The sequence below is a fragment of the Pimephales promelas genome, chromosome 6, assembly GCF_988280905.1.
Source record: "Pimephales promelas chromosome 6, fPimPro1.hap1.1, whole genome shotgun sequence".
NCBI lineage: Eukaryota > Metazoa > Chordata > Actinopteri > Cypriniformes > Leuciscidae > Pimephales > Pimephales promelas.
This window is the reverse complement of record NC_142774.1, coordinates 8,854,978-8,869,525: the sequence shown is the minus strand read 5'-3', so window position 1 is coordinate 8,869,525 and position 14,548 is coordinate 8,854,978. Positions and strand designations below refer to the sequence as shown.

General features: G+C 37.1%; 2 protein-coding genes across 3 annotated transcripts; one reads left to right on the top strand and one right to left on the bottom strand.

Annotated features, from left to right (window-relative positions):
* Positions 1 to 106: 106 nt before the first annotated feature.
* On the top strand, positions 107 to 1,829 carry atp5mk (ATP synthase membrane subunit k). Its single transcript, XM_039688539.2, has 4 exons — positions 107 to 189; positions 580 to 691; positions 1,539 to 1,638; positions 1,712 to 1,829. The coding sequence occupies exons 2-3, from the start codon at positions 605 to 607 to the stop codon at positions 1,626 to 1,628; spliced, it is 177 nt and encodes a 58-aa protein (XP_039544473.1). The 5' UTR covers positions 107 to 189; positions 580 to 604; the 3' UTR covers positions 1,629 to 1,638; positions 1,712 to 1,829.
* taf5 (TAF5 RNA polymerase II, TATA box binding protein (TBP)-associated factor) lies at positions 1,830 to 11,066 on the bottom strand. 2 transcript variants are annotated; one of them, XM_039688524.2, is made up of 11 exons: positions 10,621 to 11,066; positions 9,330 to 9,549; positions 8,893 to 9,208; positions 7,383 to 7,546; positions 6,359 to 6,494; positions 6,164 to 6,284; positions 4,714 to 4,843; positions 4,408 to 4,572; positions 3,987 to 4,164; positions 3,278 to 3,455; positions 1,830 to 2,430 (listed from the first exon to the last, which is right to left on the bottom strand). In XM_039688524.2, exons 1-11 carry the CDS (start codon positions 11,063 to 11,065, stop codon positions 2,213 to 2,215), a joined length of 2,271 nt encoding a protein of 756 aa, XP_039544458.2. In that variant the 5' UTR covers position 11,066; the 3' UTR covers positions 1,830 to 2,212. The 2 variants fall into 2 exon arrangements, with proteins under 2 accessions (XP_039544458.2, XP_088988181.1); XM_089132055.1 differs by having other exon boundaries at positions 9,330 to 9,546.
* Between the last annotated feature and the right edge of the window lie 3,482 nt (positions 11,067 to 14,548).

Here is a 14,548-nt window from a genome sequence, read left to right as displayed (position 1 = left end):
AATCAACCAATAGGGTGACGGGATTGTCAGATTGGCGTTTCTGTAAACCTATCGTTGTGGCGTAAAAAGCGATTGACGTGAGTGTAAGCCAATGGCCACAGTTTATTCAAGCTATCACCACGAGGGTGGGATTTCCTCAAATCTTCCACTTTCCGGCCTCTCCTCCATTGAAGGACACCAGTTTGCTTGGTAAGTCATGTCTCTAATTTTAACTGAAATATCTTATTTTCCCCAGCATGTTTTAGAAAGTGAGGTTTTTATGTTGCTTGTGAAACGAATATATTCTGCTTAGTAAAGCACAGAGGTCGCATTTACAATAAAGATGCTCGTTTTTGCAAACGGAATGAGGTGGTTTTAAGCATAATATGCATAATAATATTATTATTATGTAACATTGATATCTAATATTATAGAAACTACATATACAATCGCATGGTAAAACTACATTTCACAAATAAACAGCCAATCGAATCAAATAAACATATACGCATTTTTTCGTGACCTTGCATGGTAAGTTAACGAAAAACGATGCGTAAGTCCTAATGTGACTTATTTAATTAAACTCCTTTATTAATTCAGGATCAGCAGATTACACACAGAAATCATGGGTGGACACGACGCTGGAACTCAACACCAGTTCACTGGCATCGCCAAGTACTTCAATTCATACACAATCACAGGCAGGAGGAATGTAAGTTGAATTGCATTGAAAATTATTATGTATCTAAAATAAAACATGTCTAAAGGAGTAGTTCACTTTTAAAAAAAAACTTTTGCTGATAATTTACCCACCCCCATGTCATCCAAGATGTCCATGTCTTTCTTCAGTCGAAAAGAAATTAAGGTTTTTGATGAAAACATTCCATAATGGACTTCATTGGGAACCAAACAGTTCAAGGTCATTTCAGTGCAGCTTCAAAGGGCTTTAAACGACACCTAACGATGAATAAGGGTCTTATCTAGGACCCTTCGAGTCATGACTCGAAAAAAAGATTTGTTTGTTTTGCACGAGTTTGAGCAGGAGAGTCACGAACGCCTGCGAACGCTCATCACAGAACAGAGCAAGGCGAGCATTTGTGCTTATAAAACTTAAACTTTTTTAATTTATTTTTTTAAATGACCAATCGTTTCGCTAGGTAAGATCTGTATTCATCGTCTGGTGTTGTTTAAAGCCCTTTAAAGCTGCACTGACTCTCATTTTGGACCTTGAACCGTTTGGTTCCCAATGAAGTCCATTATATGGAGAAAATACCTTAATTTCTTTTTGACTCAAGAAAGAAAGACATGGACATCTTGGAGGACATGTGGGTGAGTAAATTATCAGCAAAAGTTTTTTTTTTTTTTTAAAGTGAACTACTCCTTTAACGTTGTAAAAAAAGTGGTGTTTCTCACAGTTCATGTTTTTTTTTTTTGTCTTTTTTGTCCAACAATTACGGAGTAAAAAAAAAGTCAGAATTGTGAGATAAATAGGCACTATTTACCATTCACCACCTTTGTATTTTCCACTAAATTGATAGTACTCTTTCCCTTGACTCAAGTGTGTGTTGGCCACATACGCCAGCATTGCTGCCATTATCCTCTTCTTCAAATTGAAGCCCAAGAAGCAAAAGGCTGTGACATCAAGTTAATTTATATATAGTAAGTGCCACCTCAATTTAATTCCATTTCCAAAAGTTGCACTTCCATTCCAACGATCTTCCTTTCTTTTCAGGATGTTTTGTGAATACAGAATGAACGGAGGGGAAGCTGGATGTCCATGTTTTGACCACAACTTCAGTCCAACTATGTAAAGAATAATAAAAAAAAAGAAATCACTTGTACCCAACAAACACTGTGTAGAAAACTTGTTTATTTACACTTTGAGGTACCTAGTATAAAAGCATGTACATAAATCAACAACAGCACTCATCTGCATGACATTTCAAAGATCAATAACCAGACTCTGAATTAGAATGAAAAAGTTTAAATTGACGAAAGGAGACCAGCCATATCATTGAGACATTTGATGCATAAGCATGGAAGAGAAAAGGTAAATGAATGATGAAAAGAGGCATTGGTCGCTGTTCCCAGGTATTCTCAGTGCTTGACTCCTTTCACTTCGCTTGAACCTATTTCACATGCTAGGGTGGGTGGTAATCTTTAAATAACATGCACCGTTTATGAAAAACACACATCTACATGAAGTCATTGTCCTCTGAAATATGCAGTCCCTTCACTGGGAGTTGTAGCCTCCTGCAGCCAATAGCAGGTTTCGTCTGGTGAAGTGCAGGTGTATGACGGGCGTGGATTTGGTGTGGTACGTCCCCAGCAGAAGCTCCTGGGAGTTGTCAGGCAGGTGAATGTGGCCCGTCGCTGCAGTGAAGTCGTCCGTCTCCACGTCATCGAAAGCCTTCATGGCGTCCCACAGCCGAACTGTGTTATCCATAGAGCCTGGAACAAAAGACACAGCATTTCAAGCTGAGTTGAATTACTTTTGTTACTATTAGCCATGTAAAGCCTGAGATCTGAAATTTAAAAAAATACCTTTAATGTGTTTTAATTAGCATCATATTGGATACTAATTTGATACTGGGGCGGTGATGGCACAGTGGATAAGACGCATGCCTTCGGTGTGAGAGACCCGGGTTCAAATCCACTGTGAGACACCAATTTGTCCCTGAGCAAGACACTTAACCCCTAGTTGTACCTCTAACATATATAGCAATTGGATAAAAGCATCAGCTAAATGAATAAATGAAGAGTTCAGATGCAAAAGCCTCTAAGTGCCATTTGAAATTTTCTTCTAGAATGATCATTTTTATCAAGCTTGTATATTTAAGTTCAGTGATTTCACTTAAATTACAATTAATAGGTAATCTTCATTGCAATTTAAGTGAAATTACTGAGCTTAAATATACAAGTTTGATAAAAAATATCATTCTAGAAGAAAATTTCAAATGGCACTTAGAGGCTTTTGCATCTGAACTCTTAAAATGTAAATGTACATCAGGCTTTTATGGCTCATGGTATAATAAGAGAATATGGAGCTCATACTCTGGGATAAAAAACCTGACGTTGCTGATATTCGAAAGTGGACAAGCGCTAAATGATTTGGACCCCATTTAAACCTCTATTTAGCGTCCACTTGTGATCCGAACGACCAAAACGCATCCTAATGCCAGGTGTAAACAGAGGCAAATGTAATACTGTAGAAACGCTTTACATCAATCCAATAAAAACTTGTCCTAAATTTGTGGTCATAAACGCTGTCTCGAGATACAGAGCCGGCAGTCCGAACCTGATGCGAGGATTTCTCCATCTCTGCTAAACTTGAGGGCATATATTGTGTCCGTGTGGCCCTTTAGTTCTCCGATCATCAGCCCATGTCCAAGATCCCATAGTAAAACTCTCCCGTCTGTGGATCCAGATGCCAGGAACTTTCCATTAGGTGAGAATGCTAGAGAATGAATGGGTCCCTGAAATCAAACATTATCACTTTTTATTATTACTCGCGTCACATGACTCGGGGGTACAAAATGGTAATTGGTTAATAAACTGTAAAAAAAAAAAAAAATGGGCATAAGAAAAGTTGAGCAGGTTTTTCAGTGATGGGTGAGAGGGAATAGCATTTACTGAAAAATATTTATAGTTTGATTAAGTTAACGTCAATTAAAATAAGCAGAAATAAAATCTAAAAATTAGATCGATTTAAACTTAATTAGAAAACTAGAAACGGATATAAAATAAGTTTAAACCAAAGTGCTAAAATAAAACAGAACTAATAAAATAAAATAAAAAAATGTCATAACAAAATGGATAAAATAAAAATATAAAGCCATTTCTAATTATTATTAAATACTATAATAATAGGCTTATAATAATCATTAAAAAAAAAAATAATAATTTGAGAGCGAGTAAGCAAACTATGAATGCAAATGGGATTAAATGTAATTTCCTGTGCATTGCTGAGATCATTCATTCAGTCACCTTTGGAAGCCTTTCAGTACCTTGTGACCTGTAAAAATGCGGACACAGTTTCCATTCAGGACATCCCAGAGGCGTACAGTGCGGTCGGTCGAGCCTGTGGCCACATAGTTGGAGTTGGGGTGGAACCGTGTGCAGGTGACGTCAGCCAGATGCCCGGCAAATATACGCAAGGGCTGGTAATGATCCGTCGCCCAGAGCCTGCAAAGCACATGAAGATTTAACATGAATATTTCATTACAGTCCAGAAAGCATTTGCAATATCTTGTCTTAACTTTTGACAAAACGTTGACTTTTAATACATTTTAATGTCTTGTTTTGTTCTTCTGTGTTTCCTTTTATCTGTTATCTAAGGGTCTGCCAGTATATGCCTTATATTTGTACAGTATTAGTATACACTGATTTAAATAACAACATCATTACAGTAATGAGAATCTAGCGTACCGTGCCACTCTGTCGTGTCCTCCAGACACAAAGTAATATCCGAAGGGTGAGAACTGAGTGTCCCACACTGGATAGTTGTGTCCTTTATACCCCACGAGACACGTGAACGTCTGCAGGCTCCACAGTCTGACTGTACTATCCTCAGAACTGGACAAGAGATAGTTCCTAAGAGACAGATCCACACAGTCAGCAAAGTTTTGTTGTCGTTTGGTTAGTGTCATGCTTACACACCTCCCCCGTCATCCTGCATTACTTAGAGGAGCAGTTCATGGCGATATAAGTTACTTTTGAGGACATGTTTGATACCTGTCTGGACTGAAGCTGACGCCATACACCGGCCCGCTGTGACCGTGTAGGATTTTAGACTCACTGGCCGTCTTCTCGTCCATAATCCTCTCCAGAACGTCATCAGACTCTTTATCAATCAGATTCAGGTCTAGAAAACAGGACAGGATGATTCAAATCGTGCGAGGCGTCACACAACGATTAATCGTCATTGATGTTAATCTTTCAAATTCTGTCATTAATTGTCGTTCCAAACCAGAATTTCATTCATCTTCGAAACACAAATCAAGATATTTTGAAAGTCCCTCCATTGAAAGTTTATTTAACGAAACTTCTGAGTGCTCTATGTTCACTGATTAAAGTTTATATGTGAATAAAAGCCTAAATTAAATCTGTTGATCACATAAAGCGATCAGAAGATTAAACCACTTAATTCTTACGGATTTATTTTAGGACTGCTGGGGTAAAGTGATGAGGTAAAGACAAAAAAAAAGAAGGAAACGAGTGTTAAATAACTTTTACTCTATTAGAAAAAGCACTATTTGGAGTTTGTTTTAAAATTATTTACAGCAATTTCATTATCCATACAGTCAGACTAACGCAGTTTACGTGTCCCAGGTAGAAAAAGACGGAAATTTGTATAAATACAGAAAAATCATCCCTGGATTCTATTTTTGGGTGAATAGACTTTCAATGGAGTGACTGAGATCTCAGATTTCATTAAAAATATCTTTATTTGTGTTTTTAAGTCTTATAGGTTTGCACGGTGTCTCAAGGAAGGAGTAAATCATGACCGAATTTTCATTTTTAGGGTGAACTATCCTTTTTAAAGTTTAAAACTGGAAATAAAAGTTATAGGATTGTTAAAACTAGTGTAAAAAGTTCCCTTAAAGGGATAGAACACTTCCTCAAGGGCATCCAAGATGTAGGTGTCTTTGTTTCCGCAGTAGTTTCAATTTTGATGTTTTTAGGTCAAACCGTTCTTGTCTGTCAGTCATATAATGGAGGTCTATGGTCACCATCTTAAAGAGCATGCTCAGAGAAGTCCAAATTAAACATGATTTAATGACTCGTAAATGTAAGTACACATTGATGGCCTTAGACATGAAACGAGCGGTATTTATATCGTTTTTACCTCTTGTAACCTTAGTGGCTGTGGTAACAAGAGGTAAAAACGATATAAATACTGTTCGTTTTCTCACACAAACCGCTCGTTTCGTGTCTTAGGCCATCAATGTGTACTTACATTTGCGAGTCATTAAATCATGTTTAATTTGGACTTCTCTGTGCATGTTCTTTGAGGTGGTGACCATAGACCTCCATTATATGACTGACAGACAAGAAGAGTTTGAAACGAAATTGAAACTACTATCTTGGATGCCCTTGAGGTAAGCTAAAACATAGCAAAAATTAATTTCAAAGTGAACTATCCCTTTAAATGTTTTTGAAAGTAATAAGAAGGTACGTATACCTGCTGCAGATTTGACTTTGCGTAATTTTTTGGGTGTGACGGTCCACACGCGGACTGTGGAGTCTGCAAATCCTCCCGCTAACAGACTGGAGTCATCAGTGAAGTCGACCGCCGTCAAACCCTAAGCGACAACACAATCAGCACGTGCAGAGTTAAGAAACACCAAACTCCATCATCAACATAAACAGCACCAACCTGGTAGGCGTTGAGGAACGTATAGAAGCAAATGGAAGGCAGGTTGTCCGTGCTGAGCCGGATTCTTTTGGTGCTCTCCTTCATGTACATGATCTTATCCAGTTTGTCCGAGTCCTTCAGCTCTGGCAGAGGGATCCTGTCAATCAGAAAAAAGAATAACAGATTATGAAACTATACGTACGGTTTCAAATCATTTAAAGTGGATATTTCACACCAAAATGTTAAATTCCGTCATTATTTATTCGCCCTCAAGTTCTTTCAAACCTGTATGAATTTATTTCTTCTGCTGAACACAGAAGAAGATATTTTGAAGAATATGAGTTGATGGACCCCATTGACTTCCATAGTAGGAAAAAAAAACATTTAACTCAATGGGGTCCATCAACTCATATACTTCAAAATATCTTCTTCTGTGTTCAACAGAAAAAAGAAATTCATACTGGTTTGAAAGAACTTGAGGGCGAGTAAATGATGACAGAATTTCATTTTTTTGAGTGAACTATCACTTTTTGAACATTATCTTTAAGTTCTCATGAAAATAAAAGGTCAATATACACTATCATTCAAAAGTTCGGGTCGGTAAGTTGTTTAAATACAGTTAAATGTTTTTACAATTTAAAACAACCGTTTTCTATTTGAATATATTTTACAATGTAATTTATTCCGGTGATCAAAGCTGAATTTTCCGCATCATTACTCCATTCTTCATTGTTAGATGATCCTTCAGAAATCATTCTAATATGATGATTTGATGCTCAAGAAACCGATGTTGAAAACAGTTGTGCTGCTTAATATATTTGATGACACTTTTTCAGGTTTCTTTGATAATTAGAAAGTTAAAAAGAACAGCATTTATTGTTTTTGTAACATTATAAATGTCTATACTGTCACTTTTGATCAATTTAAGACTTTTTGCTGAATAAAAGAAAGAATTTATTAAAACAAACAAACAAAAAACGTAACCCGAACTTAAGAACAGTAGTGTACAAGTAACTTCAAGCTGAATGATGAGCTTCTGTCAAACCTGTTCTGTTGAGGGGCGTTTGGGTCTTGTTTCTTACTCTTGGAGCCTATACTGTCCTTTTTAGTTTTCTTCTTCTTGGGCTTCCCTTCCTCATTCTCTGCTTCATCATCTTCATCATCTAAAGGGACTTCAATCTCTGGCTCCTTCAGCAGCCCGTAGAACACCTGGTACCATTAGAAGCAAGATGGCACATTATTAAAACATACAATAATATTCAAATACAAGATAATTTCAATTCAAGAGTGATACTCTCTTTTAGTCTTTTATCATAATTCATGTACAAAATGTAAAAGCGCAAACTTTCCTGTTGTTATGCAAAAAAAGGAACACTCCGATTTTTTTGGACTTTAGCTTATTCACTGTATCCCCCAGAGTTAGACAAGTCCATACTTACCTTTTTCACCTGACGCACCCACCGCTAGCCTAGCTTAGCATAAAGACTGTATATAAATGGCTACAGCTAGCATAATCCCAATAAGAGACAAAATAACACAAACATTTTCCTATTTACATGTTGTGATTTGTATAGTCACAGTGTGTACACATCACAAGGTCATATGCGACACAGATATCTTTTAACCATATAAATATTGGGAACTATATTCTCTATTCTACGGTGCTGCGGTTATCACTCCGCCTAAGTAGCAGTACTGCCTTCTGAGAATAAAGCTCCTAATATTTAGATGGTTAAAAGATATCTGTTAATATGACCTTGTGATTTGTACAAAAATCACAACATGTAAATAGGACAATGTTTGCGTTATTTTGTCACTTATTAGGATTAGTATGCTAGCTGTAGCCATTTACATCCAGTCTTTGTGCTAAGCTAGGCTAGTGGTGGGTGCGTCAAACAGAGTTACAGCACGCACAGAGATAAAAAAAAAGGTATTTATGGACTTATCTAACTCTGGGGGATACAGTGAATAAGCTTAAGTCCAAAAAAGTCGAAGTGTTCCTTTAAGAACCTAAATCCCATGCCTAATATACAATACCACCATTCAAAGGTTTGGGGTTAGTAAGAGGTTTTTTTTAAAGGAAATTAGTACTTTTATTAAACTTTACAAGTGACAGTAAAGACTTGTACATTGTTATACATTTCAGACTTTCTATTCATCAAAGAATCCTAAAAAATGTGTCACAAAAATGTTAAGATGCTTTTAACATTTGCATTTAGCATTTGCATTTCTTCTTATTCTAATGTTAAAACATCTTAATATTTTTTGTCGCACATTTTTTTTTGGATTCTTTGATGACTAGAAGAAAGTTTGAAATTGAATGATTTCTGAAGGATCATGTGACACTGAATTCTCAAGTAATGATTCTGAAAATTTAGGAAAACACAGGAATATATTAAATTTTTAAATATACTCACATTGAAAACAGTTATTTTATATTTTGGAACGATTTTCTTATTCTTTCACAAAAAACAAAACAAAAAAGAAAAGAAAAAAAACCTCAAACTTTTGATTGGTATATTTTCCATATGTAAAGACATGCTTTTGCATCTAACCTTGGCTTTGTTGACTTCTCGTTTGGCCTCTCCTCCAAGGCTGCCGGACATGCTGTCGATCTGACCCTTGCTGCGGGGCATGCCGTCAAAGATGTCGATGTACAAGTGCTCTTGAATGATGTTCCATATCTGGTTATTATGTCTTTCCTGCAAGTGTCTCTTCAGTAGCTGGTACGAGTCTCTGGAGATGCGCAACACGAAACGGCTGGTGCGGAAATCCAGAAGAGCCTCGTTCCCCTTCATGTGCTCTTTCTTACTGAGGCCGCAAAGAACACGCAGGTCATCCAGATAGTAACACTCCTGATCACCGCTAAACCTATCAGCAAAAAAGAAAAAAGTGAAATGGCACAATGTTAAGACTTACAGAATAAAAATGATCATCAAATTACATGATGATATTGATATCCCTCATTAAGGTCTTTTTTTCTGATGCTTACTTGTCAAAGAAAGCCTTGGCTTTGGCCTCATTGTTGTTGTAGACCAGCTCCAGGTACATGTGAACGAACAGGGGGTAGAAGAGCTGGGACAGTTCTGCTCGGTGGCAGTCCAGCACTGACTCAATGAAGTTCTTCAGGTCACTGTAGTACACCTGATACAGAGATGGATCCCCCTGCTGACTGTACGCTGACAGCACCACACGGACATCTGGATGGTCTTCTGACAACAGGAATGTCAATGTCAAACATTTATGCAATATACATTTAAAGTGGATCGAAAAAGTTCATCAAAGTTGCCCTAAGCCAAGACTGGGTATTGTTCAAAATTCATGTATACAAGTTCGATGAAAGGTTTTGATCCACTTCAAATGTTGACTAATGTGTGTGTATATATATATATATATATAAAGTTATTTTTTTTCTTTTATTAAAAGAAGTCTTTTCTGATCACCAAGGCTGCATTTATTTGATTTAAAATATTTTTTTTTATTGTTAAATATTATTACAATTTAAAATAACTCTTTTCTATTTTAATATATTTTAGAATGTAATTTATTCCTGTGATGCAAAGCTGAATTTTCATTACTTCAGTGTCACATGATGAAGGAACATTTTAATATGATGATTTGCTGCTTAAGAAATATTTTTTTCAGGATTCTTTGATGAATAGAAAGTTCAAAAGAACAGTATTTGTCTGAAAGTGAAAGCTTTTCTAACATTATACACTACCGTTCAAAAGTTTGGGTCTAGTAAGAATTTTTTGCAAGAAATTAATACTTTTATTCACTGAGGATGTATTGAATTGGTAAAAAGTGACAGTAAAGACATTAGTAATGTTACAAAAGATTCTATTTCAAATAAAATATGCTCTTTTGAACTTTGTTTTATCACAAAATCCTGGAAAAAGTTGTAGCCTACACAACCATTTTCACCATTGATAAATGAATAATAACAAAACAATTGAGCAGCAAATCATCATATTAGAATGATTTCTAAAGGATCGAGGATCAAAATACATTATATATATTAGTAGTAGTGACCAGATATTTAATATGCATGAACTTCATGCACAAAATGCAAGTAAAATGCCAAAAAAATTAGTGCAAATCTACTCATAAATAAGCAAGACTAGGGAGGACTGAAGAAAGATGTGTTATTGAAACAACTAATGTAGACTAACTCGAGCAATGCATGATAATAATAAGCAAGAGCTAAATCAGATTTTGTACAGATGCCTTAATAATTTAATCGATGCATGTTGTATCAATAAGAAGCTGGAGGTGCCACTCACTCTTGACGGGCACGGGGGTCAGCGTGCTCTGGGGGGCGGCTGCTGCTGTGATGGACACCCGGCTGAGCAGAGAGTTCGCATCCCCTTCACCTCCGTCTTCGTCTCCTTTACCTCCTCCACTGCCATCGGCTGCCAGAGAGTCCACCTGGTCTTCTGTGAGACCCGCTTCTCGCCTCAGGATCTCCACCGACTCTGACAGTTTATTCCGCTTTAGAAACTGCAGCACTGCGATCAAAGTTTGTTGGTCCTCCTGCTTCGGGGCTCCGCCGGCGGGGGCAGCGGTGAGGGGCGATGAGGAGAGCGCCCCGTTCCCAGTGTTCCCCGAGAGGTTTGATGTCCCATCGGTAAGTATTTCAGGCTTTGTCTCTTTCTCTGCGTCCAGCTCCATCGGTCCATCTTGCAACGCCGCCATTTTTCCCCCCGGCGCCGAATGCAATGACGTCATGACGCACGCAGCGTGAAGTACGCCAAGACGCAGAGGTGGGGGACTCGAGTCACATGACTTGACTCGAGTCTGACTCGAGTCACAATTTTCAGGACTTGTGACTTGCTTGATTAAAGTACAAAAATGACTTGACTTGACTTTGACTTGAGAACAAGTTACTTGAGACTTGACTTGACTTGAAGTGGAAGACTCGACAATGACTTGAACATATAATAAACAAACAGCAATACAGTTAATTAAAATATATATATATTGTGACGTCAGCATCACTATATCGGCATTTAACGCTGCTCAATTCAAACCGCGCCAAACGGAAGTTCCGGGAGTCTCACGCATATTGATAGCGTCTCCCTGATGCCCGCAAATGAGTTAAAATCTCCCGGAATCTAGAGCGAGATACTGCGCGTATAACATACATAGCGTGCGGCGTGTGCACGGCAGAGATATGGGAAGCCAAACAAACCAAAAGTGGGACGAGACAGCGGGGCTTTACAGAGCTCGTGCCGCGCAGACATGTCATCTGCACGGTTCAATGATCCGAGCCGCGCAGCCGATTCGTCAGCGCAGCGCGGACGTGTTTCCTAGCGACACTCAATAGTCAGCGCTGCACTGACCAATTTAAAGCAACGCAAACCATATGCTACATACTACATGCAAATAAATGTACAATAAAGAAACCCCTCCTTCCTTACAAAGAATTGTTCTCTACTGAAGTTTAGGAGTTAATTATGGAGAATTACATAATTAAAACAACCATTTGTTAATATTTAAGTAAATTTAATATATAATATACATAATAATACATATTTTATATTTATTAACATATTTTATATCCCCCCCCCCTCCCTAACATTACATTCATTGAGATATACCTCCCTGAAATGAATTCTTGTAGGTTGGGATGTCTGTATATGCAGCATAGATATATAGGCTACACGGCTGTGCACCTGCAAATGCGTTTTACATATAGGTTTCAGTAAATCGAGGAAAAGGAGTTTCCGAAGACATTTGTTGGCTATGATAAGAAAAACTACTAAATTAAAAAAAAATTGCATTTTATATTCTCATACATTTCATACATTTTATATTTTATATTTTACATTTATATAAGATATAACATTTTAGATTTCATACATTTTAGACCGTTTCAATTAAATTGAATTAGACAGATTGGATTATACATCTTAGAATCGATACATCTTAGACTCTGAACGTTTTGTGTAAACAACACAATTTTATTTTATTTTCAGATATTAATGTAGCACAGATATGCATATGATTAATATAGCAAATATATTAAATAAGATACATAATATATGTATAAAAGTTCATCTTTTCTGTGCAAAAATAAATATGTATCGAAAAAATTTACCTCTATTTATTTTAGTAGTGTGACTTGACTTTACTTGAAACTTATCAGGACTTGACTTGACTTGCTTAGGGTGAACCCTTGACTTGACTTGACTTGCTTGATTTATCTGAACTGCGACTTGAGACTTGACTCGAGACTTGATGGTTAAGACTTGAGACTTGCTTGGACTTGACCATGTGTGACTTGTCCCCACCTCTGCCAAGACGTACTCGCGTGGTATTTGTTCAGTGAGTGGGGTGAGAGTGAGTAGACGAAGAGAAAAAAAAAGTAAACGGATGAAAATATGTGATGAATTCGATGGATATCAGGAAGGCAAAAAGGGGGGCAATGTTTCTGAGGTATATTTACTTTTGTAACTTCATTTTTAATTGTGACTTTTTTCACAGTCGGCCTGGTTCTCCTGTCACCCAGCTTCAGAACAGTCTGAATATGCTGAAGTATTAGTGTCAGTCCTGGGCCCTTACAGTCAACCTCCAAAAAACTAGGGTAATGATATGCCAGAAACGCTCCAGATCTCGGGGACCAACACACACATTCACACTCTCAGAGAGAACCATAGAAACCACAAAAACCCACACTTAGTTACCTCTGCCTAAAAAGAACTTGAACGGGTCACTGTGAATGAACTCAAAGAGAAAGATCAAATGGCCTTAAAAAAAGATGCATTAATTGACATTTGACAATTGAAAATTGACATCCCAATCTAGGAAAAACATCAGATAGAAACTCTACTTTTAGAATTCTGTAAAAGAATACTCAAAAGTCCAAAGAAAAACACCAAACGGATGCAGGTTAGATTCCCTCTCCTTCTAAACATCCTACAAAAAAAAAAAAAAAAAAAAGAGTCATCAAGTTCTGGAAACTTCTAAAAACAAGTGACCCCAACACAATTGCAAAGCCCCCTAAAACACTAAAAGATGAACCTAACGAAGAGTGTGCCAGCTGGTGCTGAGAATGACCTCAGGGCAGACACACGTTCAGCCACAAATAATGAACACAGAAAAAGGAAAGTACATCACCCATTGGACAAACACTTTTAAAAACCAGCACAAACTGGAATGTTATTCGGCCTTTAATCGAGACTACAGTGTTGCAAGCTTACCTGAGCACAGTGTAAAACTCAGGAAAACATTGACTCAGCGAGCATAGTCTGGCCGTGGAGATGGGCCGGTGCACAGACATGGATCTTGTGAGGACAATCACTGCTTGCAATGCGTCCAGGGAGTGACGGAAACTGAGCTGCACTTCCACACAGAATGCCCAAAATATTAGAGACCACTATAAACCCAAATTATTCAAATATTTCCCCAATTTAACATCTGTAGATCAACCAAAGATTAAAAAAAAGCCAAATTCACAAATATATAAATATTCACAAACACACTCTCACAGCCCAAAACCAACCCCCCATTCGGCCAACACATTCTAAGTTGTTACATGACTTCTGTATTATTATTTTTATTATTAATTGTATTTTATTATAATTTTTTGTTATTATTATTATTATTTGCTATATCTAGCCCTGTGTTTATAATATTTTTTTATTTAGTTTTATTATTATTATTTTCTACAAATGCTTTACTTAATGTTCAGATGTTCTAAATCATTTGTCTGTTGTTTTATACGTTGGCATTGGCAATACAATATGTATTTATTATTATTTTATTTTTTTTTGTCATGCCAAAAGCTTTCTGAATTGAATAGAAGAGAAAGAGAGACTGAATTCAGAATCGCATAGGCCTACTAACATACTACTCTTACTATTTCTAGCTGCCATAGAAAGATGTGAGTAGGCGGTTCCGAATTCGGCGAGAGAGAGAACTGCCCTATCCTTTACTTTCCGCAAGGAGGTAGTGAGGGGAAGTCAAGTCCGAATCATTTCAGAGAATCGGTTCATTTGAATAGTTTATTTCCAAAGTCGAATTCAGGGATTCTTTTACATCATGACGAAATTACGCCACCACGTGGTCCTTGACATTCGAGTGTAAAAAATAGTCTCTGTTTAAACCATAGACTGTGGTTTAAACGCACATACACACTTTTTTTCGATTAAGGTTTAAGTTGTAATCGCAGTTCAGTCAGTTTGCAGCAAAATGGCTATCCAACTCATA